At 35.2% G+C, this 18795-nt stretch overlaps 1 protein-coding gene across 2 annotated transcripts in view; it reads left to right on the plus strand.

The window, feature by feature from the left end:
• Nucleotides 1–18795, plus strand: part of TAOK1 (TAO kinase 1) — a 151166-nt gene that overhangs the window by 72845 nt on the left and 59526 nt on the right. For both annotated transcript variants that reach the window (XM_040641074.1, XM_040641073.1), the window contains 4 exons: nt 11847–11918; nt 16394–16495; nt 17759–17804; nt 18341–18437. In XM_040641074.1, coding sequence (XP_040497008.1) covers nt 11847–11918; nt 16394–16495; nt 17759–17804; nt 18341–18437 — 317 coding nt within the window. The remainder of the gene's footprint in view (nt 1–11846; nt 11919–16393; nt 16496–17758; nt 17805–18340; nt 18438–18795) is intronic.

Genomic DNA, 18795 nt, shown 5'->3' on the forward strand with positions numbered 1-18795 from the left:
TGTCTCTAGATTGCCAGGAGATAAAAATTTCTCTTTTAGTTTCCAGTACCTTAAGTAGAACCAACATGTCAGTAGATGGGTTACAGAGCACAGGCTTGGAGGCCAGGTAGCTTGCTAACAAATATGACAAACTATGATCTGGCAAATTCATTTTCTTAAGTTATTTTTCTTCGTTTGAAAAAATGAGATGTAATATTTACCTCTTTTTTCTACTGTAAGATTTACTAATATGTATTCTTTAAGGGGTTTGGCAAGTTTTATATTTTCAATGGTTACAGCAAATTGTTAAGTGTTAATAAAAGGTATAGGGAGACTGGGTGGCTCAGTCAGTTGGGCATCCAACTCTTGATTTCAGCTCAGGTCATGGTCTCAGTGTTGTGAGATTGAGCTATGCACTGGGCTCCGCATTCAGTGGAGAGTCTGCTTCAGATTCTCTCTCTCCCTCTCCCTCTGCCCCTCCCCTCCGCGCGCTTGCTCTCTCTCCCCTTCTCTCTCTCTAAATAAATAAATCTTAAAAAAGAGAGAGAAAATGTAAATATATGAAAAGATCTAGAAAGACCATTTACATATAATTAATTGATGGTGATTTCAGATCATTCTTATTCGTTCATTAAAATAGCTCCTGAATGGATCTTCACAGTTTCCTGGTTTGAAACAGAATGATTAATTGTATATATTTTCTTTTTCCTTCTCTTTTTTGCTCTCTACAGTATCCAGTTTGTCTTTAGACCTATAGCCAATTTTGACTTTACCTTTACTCTCAAGCAGTGAGAATAGATGACATGTAGTATTGTGCTCTTTAATTACTTACAGCTCAAGTATTTTGTTATGTATATATATAAACACTTGAAAAAAAAGTTTCTGACTATTATCATCTTAATCTCTATGAGAGGAATATCCCATCCTCTTTTCAGTTCATTTGTTAATATTAATCACTTCAAGAAAAATGTAGAAATCATGTACTCCTCTCTATATCATTTATGCTATTCTTGTCTTATGTATTATATCTGCATACATTAGATTTATTAAAAAAAATTTTTTTTATTTTTAAGTAATCTCTACTCCTAGTGTAGGGCTTGAACTCACAGCCCTGAGATCAAGAGTTGTGGGCTCCACCAACTAACTTAAGCCAGCCAGTGCCCCACATCTGCATACATTCTAAATCAAGAATTCAGTGTCATAATTTTTGCTATAAACAGTCATTTGTATTTTAAAGAATCTAAGAGAAAAAATAGTTTTAAGATTTATCCACATATTTACCTTGTTATATATACAACATGATAGTTTACTTTGGAAATTCCCAGTTTATAAAAGGACTCCCAGGACTAATAGGTGAGGTAGCAAAGTTGCAGGATACAAGAGCAATATACAAAAACCCATTGTATTTCCACATGTCATCAGTGAACAAGTGGAATTTGTTTTATGCTAAAATTACTATTTATAGTACCCACAAAATGAAATACTTGAGTTTAAATCCAACAAAAAATGTGCATGATTTGTATTCTGAAAACTATTAAACATTGAAAAAAATCAAAGGAGACCTAAATAATTGAAGGAGGTATACTGTGTTGATGGATTGGAAGACTAAATAATGTTATCTCCAAATTGATATATATATAGATTCAATGCAATCCCAATCAAAATCCCAAGCAGGCTTCTAAAATAAATATTGACAAACATATTCTAAAAATTTTAGAGAAAGTGAAGGAACTAGAATAGCCAAAGCAATTTTAAAAAGAAAACAAATTCACGAACTCACATCATTTGATTTCAAAAACCTACAGTAATCAATATAGTATGGTATTGTTGAAAAGATAATTACATAATAAACCCACCAAACAGGACAGAGAGTCCAGACACAGACCCATACAGTACAGTCAACAGATTCTTGGCAAAGGTGCAAAGACAAATCAATCAAGAAAGGATAGTCTTTTCAACAAATGGTACTAGAGCAACTAAACATCCATATGCATAAACTTTGAGGGACACCCGGCTGTTCAGTTGGTGGAGCATGCAACTCTTGATTTCGGGGTTGTAAGTTTGAGCCCCATGTTGGGTGCTGAGATTACTTTAAAATATTTTTAAAAAATAAAAAAAAGGAGTGCCTGGGTGGCTCAGCTGGTTAGGCGTCTGCCTTTGGCTTGGGTCATGGTCTGGAGGTCCAGGGATTGAGGCCCAGATCTGGCTTCCCACTCTGCAGGGAGCCTGCTTTTCCCTCTCCCTCTGTCGTGCACACACACACTCTTTCTCTCTCTCAAATGGATGGATAAAATCTTTTAAATAAATAAAGTAAGTAAATAAATAAATAAATAAATAGACTTTGATTCAGACCTTATATAAAAATGAATGCAAAATGGATCATATTGGGGGCGCCTGGGTGGCACAGCGGTTAAGCGTCTGCCTTCGGCTCAGGGCGTGATCCTGGCGTTATGGGATCGAGCCCCACAACTGGGCTCTTCTGCTATGAGCCTGCTTCTTCCTCTCCCACTCCCCCTGCTTGTGTTCCCTCTCTCGCTGGCTGTCTCTATCTCTGTCGAATAAATAAATAAAAAAAAATCTAAAAAAAAAAAAGATCATATTGATAAATTTAAAGCCTACTATAAAGCTTCTAGAATGAAATATAGGAGAAAATCTTTTAACAACAGAAGCATTATCCATAAAAGACAAAATTTATAAATTGAATTGTATTAAAATGAAAAACTTCTGTTTTCTAAAAGCTACTGTAAAGAGATGAAAAGGAAAGCCACAGACTGGCAGAAAATATTTTCAAGTCACATATCTGACAAAGGATTTGTATCCAGAACATATAAAGAACTTTGGGGGCACCTGGGTGTGGCTCAGTTGGTTGAACATCCAACTCTTGATTTTGGCTCAGGTCATGATCTTGGGGTCCTGGGATCAAGCCCTGTGTTGGGTTCCACACTCAGCAGGGAGTCTGAGGATTCTCTCTTGTTCTCTCCCTCTACCCTTCCCCCCACTTACGTGTGCTATCTCTAAAATAAAAATAAATTAGAAAAATGAAGAACTCTCACTGCTCAACAGTAAGAAAATAACCTAATAAAAATTGAGCAAAAGGTCTAAACAGACACATCCCCCCAAAATACAGATGGTTATTAAACATGTAAAAAGATGCTCAACATCATTAGTTTTTAGGGAAATACAAATTAAGACCACAATGAGATACCACTGTATGCCTATTAAAATGACTTAGAAATAAAGATGAGCTGAAAGAAATACAGTGCCAAATACTGATGAGTATGTGGAGCAATTGGAAATTGCATTAATTGCTGGTAGGAATGTAAAATGGTCTTGTCTCTGTGGAAAATGGTTTGGCAGTTTTTAAGTAAAGTTAAACGTACTGTTATCATATGACCCAGTATTCCCACTTCTAAATATTAATCCAAGAGAAATGAAAACTAAGGTTCACACAAAAAACTATACATGAATGTTTAATGGTAGTTTTATTTGTAATTGCCAGAAATTGCAATCTACTTCATTGTACATTCCACAAAGAATGAATTTTACCTGTTTACTAAATGTTCATTAAGTTTTAAAAAAATTTTTTAAAGATTATTTATTCATTTGAGAGAGAGCTAGCAAGAGCATACCACAGAGGAGGGGCAGAGGGAGAAGGAGAAGCAGAATCCCAGCTGAGCAGGGAGCCTGATGTGGGGCTCAGTCCCAGGACCCTGGGATCATGACCTGAGGCGAAGACAGACACTTAACCGACTGAGCCACCCAGGTGCCCCTGTTCATTAATTTTCATCAAACACACGCAAACGCAAACTATGATAGGGAAATACAGACGGACTACCGACTATAACAAATGAGCCTAAGTGTCGTGTAAACGAATAACAAACACAGAAGTGGGTAAGGGAGAAAAGAACTAATCTCAAATGATTTTGGAAACCGTATTTTGGCTGAATAAGGTTAAAGACAAAAGGAACTCCAGTTACTTTGTTATTCACTGGGATATGGTTTGGCAATTCTGAAGCTATATAGTAGATTTGAATAAATAAGTAAGTGTATTGTAGATAATGAGAACCAGTTTTCTTACTGTCCAAGAAAGAAGTTACAAATAAGAAAAGGAGAAGGCTAGGTAATAACCCTGTGGTTTTGGATTAAAATTGTGGAGGTATTAGTAGGAACTTAATTTCTCTCACACACCACAGATACATATAAAGAAAAAAAAAAATATATATATATATATATAAAGAATACAAATTCCTTTTATTAAATGTAGAACGACTAAGGGAAATAATTGTTGCAACCAAGATCCACTGATAGATGCTAAAATTAGTGGGTTAAAGTCTGAGGAGGAAGAGGATATATGCATAATCTGAAGTATAGCCCCAAAGATATTTATTAATTGAGATGGGAAAATCAGTGGAGACACCTGGCAGACTACCTTAACCAAGTGATCAAGGTTAATATCACCAGTGTCCACATCATGTACCCCCTCTCTGACATAACACTGAGGACACATCATTTTTGTGTTGTTCTTATTTTTAAAATGCTGAATTTAAATCATGAGGAAATAAACTCAAATTGGGTAACATTATACAAAATAACCAGTACTCTTCAGAAGTGTCAAAGTCGTAAAAGAAGGGTTGAGGAATTGTCACAAGCTGGAAGAGACTAAGGCAACATGATAACCAAGCAATGTAGGATCCTGGAGCAGAAAAAAAGTTATTAGTGGAAAAATTGGTAACTTCAAATAAAGCCTTAGTTTAGTTAATAGTTTTACCAATGTTAATTTGTTAGTTTTGATAATGCCACTGCATTATGAAAGATACTAACATTAGAGGAAGCTGGGTGAAGGGTATATGGTAACTGTACTAGTTTTGCAACACTTCTGTAACACTTTTTTAACTTTGCAAAGTTAAAAAAAAAAAAAAAAGCTCATTAGTAACCAGAAATAGACTTTTTCCAAAAAAGAAAAAAGGGAAGTAAGTGTCTGTTGACTTTTTTCCCTTTAGAGAAATAAATACTTCATAAATAAAAGGTTTCAGGAGATAAAATTGGTAGTTAAAGAAACATGTTTATTATTTTAAAGATTGTAATTTTAAAATTGAGCCAATGAACTATTTACTCTAAAGCCATAAAACATCTCTAAGAATTCCTTTCTTAATCTGTAGGGAAAAACTCCACTCACTTATTTCTTCTTCCTATTAAAATTGCTCCCCCCCAAGCAACAAATATTACACGATGTTTAATATTTTGGCAGTATTATGGATTTAGGTTTTTTTTTTTTTAAGTGGGCATCTTCAGAATGAAACCACAATTTAAAATATTATTTCCCTAGAGAAAATGTGTTTCAAGTTCTTAACAATTTGAACTTTTGGTTTATAACCCATTTGTAAATTGGATACAAAAAGAATAAAGAATATAGTAAAAACTCCATCTATAATTTCACTACCCAACCACAGCTATTATTAACATTTAGGTATATATCCTTAAAGAATCTTGTTATGTACACATGCTGTATGTGTGCATTTGTTGTTCACATTTGTTTAATTTCCAGATTGGACACAAAATGAGGGAAGAGGGACCTAGAAAACATTTCAAAAATAACCTTTTTTTTGTTATTACAGATTTGTCTGAGTTTATGTTTGTCTCTTCTCCATTTACACTAGTGTGGAGAAATATAGAACAGAGGGAAAATATACATAGAATCTTAGAATTGGGCCCAATAAAAGAACCACACTGAGAAAATCCTGACATGTAGCCCATTCATTGTGCTGGTAGTATTTTTTAAATTGACTGATTTTACTGAATGCAATTTATGTACAGTAAATGTACAGACACTAAATGTATAGTTTAATGAAATCAGATAAATTATGCCCCTATACAATCAACAAATCAAGATACAGAATGATGGTAGTTGTAGTGGGGAATGGAAGGGAAGAGATAGAGGATGGAATGATACTTGTTTGAATTTACCTTTTGGGTAATAGATATTCTATATATTTAAAAATTAAAATTTAATCAGTATATATGGGGGGCATATCAAAGGCAAACAGCAACAGTGACTCCAACAGTGTTTCAGATATAACCACATTGGAGGAAAGAATAGAACTAATACAAGTATGTAACTTTTGTACGTAATATTTTAACTGTATGCAGAAAAGTAAACTGCAGACAATTCTTCAACTTTTTTTTTTTTTTAAAGATTTTATTTATTTATTTGACAGAGATAGAGACAGCCAGCGAGAGAGGGAACACAAGCAGGGGGAGTGGGAGAGGAAGAAGCAGGCTCATAGCGGAGGAGCCTGATGTGGGGCTCGATCCCATAACGCCGGGATCACGCCCTGAGCCGAAGGCAGACGCTTAACCGCTGTGCCACCCAGGCGCCCCAAGTCTTCAACTCTTAATACATTTGTTTCATATTGGTATGGTGTGACAGTTCTGAAACTATGTGTTAAAGGATTGAGCAATGAATAATATTGATATTATTTAGAGTTAGGATCCTGACTATGAAAGAAGAGAAATATGGATTCAGGGAAAGTAAGGAAGAACCCTGTGGGATTCGATAGGTTATATCTCCCCCCTTGTATATATATATGGTTATATCTGCCCCCCCCCCAGTATATCTCCTATCTCTGTCTGCCACAAGATTGTCATTGCAATGACACCTCAGTATCAGTGAGCACATAGATTTTGAATTCCTCGCTAAAGGGAACAAGAGCTCCTTGGAGTAATGGCTCATTCTATTTCAGGGACAGGGAACATTAAAAGATAAGCCTTAGAACATCTTGTGCCAGAAAGTTAAAAAGTGCTTTAGGGGAAAAAAAGAAAGAAAGAGAAAAAGAGAGAAAAAACGTTGGGGCCTTTCAAAAGGACACGAGAGCCAGGTTGAGGGGGCTGCCACTGGCCAAATCCTGGAATATAAGCATCAGTATAAAAATGATAATGGATTAATATAGCCTGTTCAATAAAATAGGAATCCGTTATTTGCATGACAGATGATGGATGAATGGATGGATTAAAAGAGAGGGCTTTTCCTCATGATAGAATGCTGACTGTTAAATGTGAAGGAAGGGAATGGTAGAGTTGAAAAAAAAAAATCAGCATTTTATTATCATCATAGTGAAGATTGGGGCTAGAACATTCAGTGGTTGCTAAATCTAGAGGGAAAGTTTGATGAGCAGGATGTTTACATGATTTAAAAGTATCTCTTCACAGATTACTTGTTAGATAGAAGGTAGAAAACAGTAACTATAACTATATACATTGGAAAAGAACAGACAATGCCTTGAGTACATGATGAAAATTAGTAACATCAAGGTGGAACAGACAGACATTGTATACCTACAGATATGATACCCTGAAAAAGACAGTATTACTCTTGTAGTATTTTGGCCAAGGATGTATAACCAGAATCTAATCTTGAAGAAGTGCTAGACAAGCACAAATTTAGTAACGTTCCACTGTATATTCTTCAAAAATGCCACTGTCATGAAAGACAAAGAAAGGTTAAGGAATTGTTCTAGATTAGAGGAGACTAACAAGACATGATAATGAAGTACAACATGTGATCCTGAAGGGAGGGGAAAAACATGTTTGTAGACATTATATATGTTTATTTATTCTTTTTAGATGTAGTCCCCAGAGGTATCTCATTTTAATTTTGTCCTTAAATTTTAATGTAACATTACTAATAAGTTTGGATTTTAATAAATTATAATCATTTTCTAGTTTAACTTACTATTTTATTTTATTTATATAAGATTGTATTTATTTGACAAAGAGTAAGAGAACACAAGCAGGAGGGAGTGGCAGGGAGAGGGAGAAGCATGCTTCCTGTTCAGTGGGAGACTGATGCGGAGCTCGATCCCAGGACCCTGGGATCATGACCTGAGCTGAAGGCAGACGTTTAACCCACTGAGCCATCCAGGCACCCCTAATTTACTATTTTAAAATAACATTACAGGGGTAATGCTGCTCAGCAGGAAGCCTGCTTCTCCCTCTCCCTCTGCCTGCCCCTCCCCCTGCTTGTGCTCTCTCTCATTCTCTTTGTCAAATAAATACAATCTTTTAAAAAATAAAATAACATTACAGATTTTGTAGTAATAAAGAGTTTCCTCTGTAATTATCACCTGGTTCCCCTAATGTTAACATGTTACATAACCATGTAACATGGTTTTGTCAACATTTTATTTATCATTACATTTATCAAAACTAAGAAATCAACATTGATCAAATGATACTCTAAACTTACACACTTTGCTCAGATTTTCCGTTTTTCCACTGTTTCTTTTCTGTTCTAGAATCTAATCCAGAAAATTGCATTGCATTTAGCATACCCACTTTTATTTATTTTATTTATTTATTTAATTTGAGAGAGAGAAAAGTGGGGGAGAGCCAGAGGACATAAACTAGGCACCTCCAATATAGCCACTTTTAAATCAGGCTTTGTCTTAGGCTAATTAAAAGTGCGCCTGGTGATGTGCCTGGGTGGCTCAGTTGGTTAGGCGGTCGACTTTTGGTTTCATCTCAGGTCATGATCTTGGGGTTGTGGGATTTAGCTCCAATGTGGAGCTTCACCCTCAGCAGGGCTTCTGCTTGGATTCTCTCTCTTCCTCTCCCTCTGCCCTCTGCCCTGCCTCCCCCCCACTCATGTTCTCTCTCTCTCAAAATAAATAAATCTTAAAAAAAAAAAAAAAGAAAGAAAGAAGAGCTGCTTGGGATTCTCTCTCCCTCTCCCTTTGCCCTTCCGCCCCTGCCCCCAACCATGCTCGTATGCTCTCTCTCGGTCAAATAAATAAGTAAATCTTTTTAAAGTGCATCTGTTTAATGCAAAACAATAAAATTGGACCCTTATCTGATACCATATATAAAAATTCAAAATCCAGATCTAAATGTAACTGTCGAATCTATAGAACTTTTAGAAGAATGTTAACATAGGGGTAAATCTGCATAACCTTGGTTTATGGCAAGGATTCTTAGATATGACACCAAAAATATGAACAACAAGAGAAAAAGTAGATAAATTGGACTTCATCAAAATAAAAAACTTCTGTGTTTCAGAACATTGAAAGACAACCTATAGAATAGGAGAAAATATTTTTAAATTACATATCTGATAATGGATTTGTCTAGAATATATAAGGACCTCTTACAACTCAATAAAGAAAAGACAATTTAAAAATGGGCAAAGGATCTGAATTGACATTTCTCCAAAGAAGTACAAATGGCCAGGAAGCACAAGAAAAGATGCTTAACATCATGAGTCATGAATCTTAAAAACATTATGCTAAATGAAAGAAGCAAACACAAGACCACATGTTATGTGGTTCCATTTATATGAAGTGTCCAGAATGGGCAAATCTCTAGAGGGACAGAGAGATAAATTGTTGCTTAGGGCTGAAGTGGTGGGGAAAAGGAATAAGAGGGCGATTGCTAACAGATAAGGTGTTTCTTTTTTTTTTAATAAAGAAAAAATTTTAATGTAAAATACACATAAAATTTAATTTATGTAAATACACATAAAATTAAAAATTTTAACCATTTTTTAAATGAACAATTTGGAGTTTTCTTTTTGAGGTGATGGAAGTTCTAAAATTGTAGTGATGGTTGCATATATCTTTGTACTAAAAGCCATTGAACTGTACACATTCACGTGTGAATTGTATGGAATGTATACTATCTCAATAAAGCTGTTACAAAAGAAAATATTGCTGTTAACACCTGTTGATTAAAATCAAGGGGCTCATCGCAGAGAACATTTTGGAAAAATAAATTTGTTGAAAAATACTCAAGCAGGACTTCTGTGGCTAGATCCACTTTACACATTACAACAAGTGGTACAAGTTTCCATTAACCAGGCCACTACTAATTGAAATAAAATGTCATTAGTTGTTCCCAATCACAGTGTCTTTTTTTAAAAAGTTTTGTTTTGAGAGAGAGAGCTTTGGGGGAGGTGGCGTGGAGGGGAAGAGGGAGAGAGAGAATCCCAAAGAGGCTCCATGCCCAGCACAGTGCCCAACACAGTTTGGCTCAATCTCACCACCCTGAGATCATGACCTGAGCCAAAATCAAGAGTCTGAAGCTTAACCCAGATGCCCTAAAAAAAGTTTTTTTTTAAAGCAACTTTTACAGGTATAACTCATGTATGTACTATGTATTTTTTTAGCAAGTTTATTGAGGTATGAGTTACATGCCATAAGTTCACCAACTTTGTACATTTCAATGATTTTTAGTAAATATGATTTATAGTCATCACCATAATCTAATTTTAGAACATTTTAACTTTGGGAAGTCATTCAAGTCTAAACTGAAGATCATTTCTTCCACAGGTGATTTGAGGTGGTTCTGACCCTTTTACTAACTCATTTTAAGTATTTACAGCTATTCTTGTGTGCATGGGTGCATGCACGTGTGTGTGTGTATAGTAAGAATTTGGCTCTTCTTTTCCAAAGAGTTTTTTTTTTTTTAAGGATTTATTTACTTATTTTAGAGACAGAGACAGCAGCAGGGAGAGAGAGAGAGAGAATCCCAAGCAGACTCCCTGCTGAGTGTGCACGCGGGGCTGGATACCACAACCCTGAGATCATGACCTGAGCCAAAACCAAGAGTTGTTTGCTCAACCAACTGAGCCAGGCAGGTGCCCCTTCCAAAGAGTTAATGATCGTATTTCTGTTAAATTTTTATCACTTTGTTTTCAGAATTTCCACAAGAGTGGTAAATAATTATGATACCATTGTAGCAGTATTAATTCTGATTAACCGTTGTTTACAATAGATATGATTTGTCATGTTGAGAAATTACCTTTCTAATTTAGGTTTTCTAAGAGTTTGACGTTCCGTGTAATTAACATTGGGCCCTTTCTGCATTTTCAGCATTTATTGAGCACTGATACATATTTTTTCCCCTTTGACTATTAATAAAAACATGGTAAATGCGGGGCACCTGGGTGGCTCAGTCTACCAAGCATCTGCCTTGAGCTCAGGTCAGGTTGTGATCCCAGGGTCCTGGGGTCCAACCCTGTTGGGCTTCCCGCTCACCAGGGAGTCTGCTTCTCCCTTTCCCTTTGCCCCTCCCCCTGCTCAGCATGTGAGCTCGCTCGCTGTCTCCCCCTTTCTCCCTCTTAAATAAATAAATAAAATCTTTGTAAAAATGTGGTAAATGGTGAAATGTTTTCCTTCTATCAAAATCTTTTGCATTTCTGTGATTATAGTATATTTTGTCCAAGTGAAAATTTAAAACCCTTTGTAATATTTGGTTTTTAAATTTTATTTAGAATTCTTTTGTCTATATTTTCAAATGAAACTGGTACTGTCTATTTTGTACTGTTTATGAGGTTTTAGTTATTGGGTTATACTGCCTTCGTAAAATTAATGGGATAACTTTTTGTTACAACTTACATCTTGGAAAGTTCCCCTGGTAAAACTATTTTCCACTTAGGATTGTTTTAAAGATAATTAATTGGTATTCTTTTCAATCTGCCACTGTTGTTTTCCTCACATTTTTTCTTTGGATCAGTTTTAGTAATTTTAACTAGAAAAGTGTCCATTTCATTGAGATTTCAAAATTTATTACCAAGACCTATTTATATATACTAGTCTTGTTTTGTCTCTGTTTATAGAACTATTAACATTTCTATATTTTTTCTCTCAACTAAATCACTGAAAGATAAACCTGCTTTAGTTTTCTCTCCAATGTATGAGCTTCTGGATAATTTGATAAGTTTAATTATATATTGATTGTTATTTTTTAAATGTGCTTTAATAGCACTTTTGATGTCCTTTTTGATATGATAGCTTATAAATGCTGTAATTCTCAAAGAAATAATTGCCCAGATTTAATCTGTTCATTTTTACAGTGGTCCTTGCTTTTTTTTTTAGGCACGAGATGTGCGCACCAATGAAGTGGTGGCTATCAAGAAAATGTCTTATAGTGGAAAGCAGTCTACTGAGGTAGGTGAAATATATACATTCTTAGTCGCATATTAGACATGCTGTTTTTAATGGGGGTAGATGGGAATTCTTTCAAAAAGTATTCATACATAAAGAAAAGTATACAAATATTAAGGGTATATCTCAGTGAATTTTCTTTCAGAAACTAAATATACCCATTAAAGTTGTACCTAAAGCCATAAACAGAACGTTAATGGCCTCCCAACTTGTGCCTCTTGCTTTTAATTTTTTAGTATATGTGCTGCTGAAGTGAGCTTACTTTTTAAAACTCTGGTTTAATATATTACTTTATCTGTATTGTAGAGGAATCACCAGTTTTTTAAAAAGTAAATTAGAATCAGATATATTTGACAAATTATATTGTGTATTGTTTTTTAATGGTTTAGAGATTGTTAAGGCTTGTTTTAAACAAACTTTAATAATCAACAGGCAGTTATATCTAGTCTGAAAAATAGGCAGTGTATAATAATTTGAAAAAATTATTGATACTATATTGATACTGCTTTAGTTTGCTAATATTCTGATTAGTTCTCTTCAGATTATATTTATTCTATCTAGTTGTTTAAATTTATTTTTTAACATGTATTCTACTTTCTAAATCTAGGATCTTTAGGCTTTAATTTTTAAAGTTAACTATTTTAATTGTAAAATGCACACAACAGAGTTCACCATCTTAGCCATTTTTAAATGTACAGTTGAGTGGCATTGAAGACATTCACATTGTCATGCAGTCGTCACCACCATTCTTCTCCCGAACCCTTTCATCTTGCAGAACTGAAATTCTCTGTTAAACAATTAATTCCCCATTCTCTCCATCCCCCCCACCCCGGAAATCACCGTTCTCATTTCTATTGCTATGAATTTGACTACTTTAGGTGTCTCATGTAAGTGAAATCATGCAGTATTTGACCTTTGTGACTGGCTTATTTTACTTAGCATAATGTCCTCAGAGTTCATCCATATTATGGTATGTGTTAGAATTTCCTTTTTAAGGATGAATAGTGTGTGTGTGTGTGTGTGTGTGTGTGTGTGTAAACCATCACATTTTGTTTATCCATCCATTTGTCAGTGGACATTTAGGTTGCTTCCACCACTTGGTTATTGTGCTGCTGTGGTCTAGCTATGTAAATATTTCTTTGAATCTCTGCTTTCAGTAATTTCAGGTACATGGCTAGAGGTGGAATTGCTGGGTTAGTCTTTACTTTTTAAAGATTTTGGTTTCCTACTTTTTTGGAATTTCTATTTTATGGTAAACCTTATTTTTGTGAAGATCATATTGTGGGTATGGTAACACTATTAGGATTATATCACTCTTCCATCATTTTGATACCTAAAAATTTTCTAAAAATCCCTGAAACTCCTAAAAAACTCCATTTCTTACAAGTTAACTCTAATTTTATTTGCCATTTTATAGCTCAACTGTAGAACTAGCTTTTACAGGCAGACTGGTACTGTGTTGGAGTCTGTTTGATCAGTTACACCTAAAACAGGTTTCATTTAGTGTATCATCTTTTCACATCCAATTATTAGTGTCCTTCCTGAAAGTCTTTTTTACCTTGAAGAATACAGGCTTTTGCTTTGTTCGGAGTTCGTGTCCCAGAGCATTCAAATTTGAAATTTAAAGCCCATGAAACGTTTTCAGAATGTAGCATCTTATATTGTACACATTTTATATAAAACACTGTAAAGATATTTTGCTGTATTTTGTTGAGGACTTGTGAAATAAAATAGGAGATATATGATCTTAAATTTTAGCACAAAACATTTCTTGAAGTTTTCTACTACGCTAGTAGTTTCCCTGCCTTTAGAAATATGGCCCACGTTAAGTAGAAAACCTTGAAAAAACTAACAAGAACAAAAATCAGATTCCTAATTTCCATCCCACATCTACCAAGCCTCTAGAATCTTTGAGTATGGACTGAAGGATCTGTATTTTTAGAGTTCCCTGGTTGCTTAATTTTTTTAAAGATTTTATTTATTTATTTGAAAGAGAGAGAGAGAGCATTGGGGGGGGGAAGGCAGAGTCCCCTGCTGAGCAGGGAGCTTGCTGTGGGGCTCAATCCCAGGACACTTAACTGACTGAGCCACCCAGGTGCCCCTCCCTGGTTGCTTCTTAAGAGTAACTGTGGATATGACATAAGTAAGGTTGTCATGGAGTACCTTATGGTCAAAGATTTATCTGTATTTCCTCAAAGCCATCAGTGAAGAAGGCTCTTAGTAAAATATGTAAGAAAATGTTTTCATACTGTTTGTTTTTCTCTGTGACGTTTCCTGTGTAATAACAATTGTTTACTAGCATTTAGAAATTTAAATCTCAAAGTAATTATTTGAGTTTAAAAAACAAACATAACCTTAACATTTAGTAGAACATATAAGCCAAAAACACAATAGGTGACCTATACAGCATGTAAATTACATGTTAATAAAGCTGCAAATAATGGGGAAATTGATGGGATGCCTGGGTGGCTCAGTCGGTTAGGTTAAGTGTCTGTCTTCAGCTCAGCCCATGATCTCCAGGTCCTGGGGTTGAGCCCAGCCCCAGGCTTCCTGCTCAGTGGGGAGCCTGCTTTTCCCTCTCCCTCTGCCCGTCCCCCCCCCCCACACTCCCTCTCTCTCTGTCTCAAATAAGTAAAATCTTTATTTTTTTAAAACATTCTTTTATTTAAATTCAGTTAACTAACATATAATGTATTTTTGGTTTCAGAGGTACAGGCCTGTGATTCATCAGTCTTATATAAAACCCAGTGCTCATTACATCACATGCCCTCCTTAATGTCTGTCACCCAGTTACCCCATCCCTTCACCCCCCTCCCCTCCAGCAACCCTCAGTTTGTTTCCTGTGATTAAGAGTTTCTTATGCTTTGTCTCCCTCTCTGGTTTCGTCTTGTTTTATTTTTTCCTCTCTTCCCCTGTGATACTCTGTTTTGTTTCTTAAATTCCACATATTGGTGAGATCATATGATAATTACCTTTCTCTGATTGACTTATTTCGCTTAACATAGTATCCTCTAGTTCCATCCGCATCATTGCAAATGGTAAGATTTCTTTTGATGGCTGCATAATATTCCATCGTGTGTGTGTGTGTGTGTGTGTGTGTGTGTGTGTGTGTGTGTATACGTACGTACGTACACACACCACATCTTCTTTAACCATTCATCTGTTGATGGACATCTGGGCTCTTTCCATAGTTTGGCTATTGTGGACATGGCTGCTATAAACATTGGGATGCAGGTGCCCCTTTGGATCACTACATTTGTATCTTTGGGGTAAATACCCAGTAGTGCAATTGCTGGGTCATAGGGTAGCTCTACTTTCCACTCTTTGAGGAACCTCCATACTGTTTTCCAGAGTGGTAGCACCAGCTTGCTTTCCCACCAACAGTGTAGGAGGGTTCCCCTTTCTTCCCATCCTTGCCAACATCTGTCGTTTCCTTACTTGTTAATTTTAGTGATTCTGACTGGTATGAAGTGGTATCGCATTGTGGTTTTGATTTGTATTTCCCTGATGCCAAGTGATGTTGAGCATTTTTTCATGTGTCTGTTGGCCATGTGTATGTCTTCTTTGGAGAAATGTCTGTTCATGTCGTCTCCCCATTTCTTGATTAGATTTTTTATTCTTTGGGTTTTAAGTTTGGTAAATTCTTTATAGATTTTGGATATGAACCCTTTATCTGATAAGACATTTGCAAATATCTTCTCCCATTCTGTAGGTTCTCTTTGTTTTGTCGACTGTTTCCTTTGCTGTGCAAAAGCTTTTTATCTTTATGAAGTCCCAATAGTTCATTTTTACCTTTGTTTCCCTTGCTTTTGGAGACGTATCTAGCCAGAAGTTGCTGGGGCCAAGGTCAGAGAGGTTGCTGCCTGTGTTTGTTCTAGGATTTCGATGGATTCGTGTCTCATGTTTAGGTCTTTCATCCATTTTGAGTAAAATCTTTAAAGAAAAGGAGGGGGGATGCTTGGGTGGCTCAGTCAGTTAACCATCTGCCTTTGGCTCAGGTCATGATCCCAGCATCCTGGGATTGAGCCCCATGTCAGGCTCCCTGCTCAACAACGAGTCTGCTTCTCCCTCCCCCTACTCTTGCTCTCTCTCTCTCTCCCCCTCTCAAATAAGTAAATAAAATCTAAAAAACAGGGGGGGATTTGAACTGATGTAGAAAAATCACTAAATATGGTATATAGTTTTCATCAACGTGCTTGGTGTGTGATTATAAAATTTTAATGAGACTCATTGATGATAAATTTTATCAAACTAAAATTTGTTCTACCTTGAATAAAATAACTTTATAAATTATGAATTGAGTTTAAACTGTATAAATATAATTTCTTTTATGTTTTCTATTTTAATATTACAAATAAAGCAAAGTTCTATGTTCTCATTAACCCTGCTTAAGCTAGTAATTACTTTTTTCTTATATAACTTTCTAAGGAAAAGCAACTGTTCATAATTCTTTCCTTTATTCCTTTTCTTCCCCACAGAAATGGCAGGATATTATTAAGGAAGTCAAGTTTCTACAAAGAATAAAACATCCCAACAGTATAGAATACAAAGGCTGCTATTTACGTGAGCACACAGCATGGGTAGGTGTTTGCCCTCTCCTTGCTATAATTTAGTTGGTATTGGTTTAGAATTAATTAATTCAAGAATGTCTCAAAATGGTTTTGTAAAGCCATGCAAAAACACCTTGAAATGTTAGTTCATACTGAGAGAGGAAGAGCAGCTTTTCTTAGAACTCTTTGGCAATAAGGGATAATAGAACTTTTGCAAGTTTACTGCAAAAAAAATTTGGCTGACCTTTATGTGCGTGGTAAAATGTTCTCTGACATTTTTTAGTGTCATCATTTTTCAAATGGCTTATCAAGCATTGTACAATAATCCTATTATTCGAGTATAAAGTTAGCATATCTTTTTGATGTAAATATATGGTAATCTGTTTAACCACAAAGATTTTGGTAAAGTCTTGGTGAATTTTGGTGAAATATGAACTGATTGTAATTCCTTGGCTGAATAATACTAATGGTAGAAAATTGAGACACTTTCTTCCAAGAAGTGGAGATTAATTTTCTCTTTTTACCATTGAGGTGACAAGGTAGTATTCCAACAGTGGTATAGGCGTAATAACTGTATCTTTAAGGAGTAAATTTTCAGGGTGCCTGGGTGGCTCAGCAGTTAAGCATCTGCCTTCAGCTCAGGTCATGATCCCAGGGTCCTGGGATCGAGCCCCACATCAGGCTCCTTGCTCAGTGGGGAACCTGCTTCTGCCTCCACTCTGCCTCCCTCTGCTCCTCCCTCTAGCTCCCTCTTTGTCCCTCTGTCTCTCTTCTCAAATAAGTAAATAAAATCTTAAAAAAAAAAAAAAAGTAAATTTTAACAGAATTGATCCCCGAGGATAATAATAGGGCCTACCTTATAAGGTGGTTGTGAGGATTAAATTAGTTAATATATATAAAATATCTGGCACACAGGAGGTGCTCTGTGTTTGCTTTAAGGAAGCATTTAAACTATAACCTAACCTTTGTACAATAGATCCAGAAGACAGCTTTCCATTTCCTAACAGTTGTAATGATGGAACTGTATTCCTTTATAGTTTTAGTTAGTAACTATAGATGAAATAAACGTTTTGTACAAGTAACTACGTGTCAGCATAAAAGATTAAGGTATCATTGGCTTAACTTTGTCATTTAAGAAATTGCTAAATATATAAATATTTGGTTTTTAAGGTAAATGATGACTAGCTTTATTTTACTTCAAACTATCTTCTTGATCTTCTTGGTGAATTTATTTTATCTCACGTAGAACCTTTTTACTAATTCAGTGCTTTTATAATTTTTCTTCCTGTTTAGCTGGTAATGGAATATTGTTTAGGATCTGCTTCAGATTTACTGGAAGGTAGGTTTCCTTTAATTATTCAGGGAAAAAATGTATTAGCAAAAATATAATGAGAATTCTGTATGATTTTCTTAAGTAATGTAAAAACTTTCCAAGAAAGAGTAAAAACCTTCACCTTTTCTAGATTCTCATCATGGTATGTACTGTCCTGTAGTAGCATAAAATAGGTGAATTTTCTTATACTATGACTTACCAAGCATTTTTTTTCATTCTTTGTCATTTAGCTTAACCTATTCCTTCTGTTCAGAATGAAGACGTGTGAGAATAAAGGGAGAACTTCTCTTTTGTTACTTTTGTTTTTATAATCAACTAATTGTTAAATGTTGTTAGCTTAGAGGAAAATTGGCTGTGAGCTATATAACAGCTAGGTACAACTGTAATTCCAGTTATAAAGTTCAGTAGCCTTGTTTTTTGTTTTGGGGAGCAAATCTTTTCACTAAATGTTAGTTTTTTTAAATTGCCTCAAATATTAGATATGTTTATTTATTAAGCAAAAATATTCTGTATAGTAATTATTTTCCAATTCTTATTTTAAGTTCACAAAAAGCCATTACAGGAAGTGGAAATAGCAGCAATTACACATGGTGCTCTCCAGGGATTAGCCTACTTACATTCTCATACCATGATCCATAGGTAAGCACTTTGACAATTATCATGTATAACAGCAAATGGTTTATTGGACTTATCAACTGTGGAACTTATTAATCCTGTAAGTTTTGTTGGTTATAGCCAAATAAAAGCATTTCAGAGTCTTATAAACTCACTTTTTTGGTTGTCCTACAAACATGCCAGTACATTTGATCTCCTTTTAGGATCAGTTTTTTTTGTTTCCCCGTAATGATAAAAGATTTAATTCAAAATTAAAGAATTTTCCTTTTAGGATCAGTTTTATCTTTGTCTACACGTGCTGCTGGGCTTTCTGACATATGTGCACTTTATAGATTTGTGGTAGGAATTTAATTGTAGAATCTTTAAATTTGTAAGATGGAAA

This window comes from Ursus maritimus, unplaced genomic scaffold (assembly GCF_017311325.1).
Source record: "Ursus maritimus isolate PB19 unplaced genomic scaffold, ASM1731132v1 scaffold_24, whole genome shotgun sequence".
Classification (NCBI taxonomy): domain Eukaryota; kingdom Metazoa; phylum Chordata; class Mammalia; order Carnivora; family Ursidae; genus Ursus; species Ursus maritimus.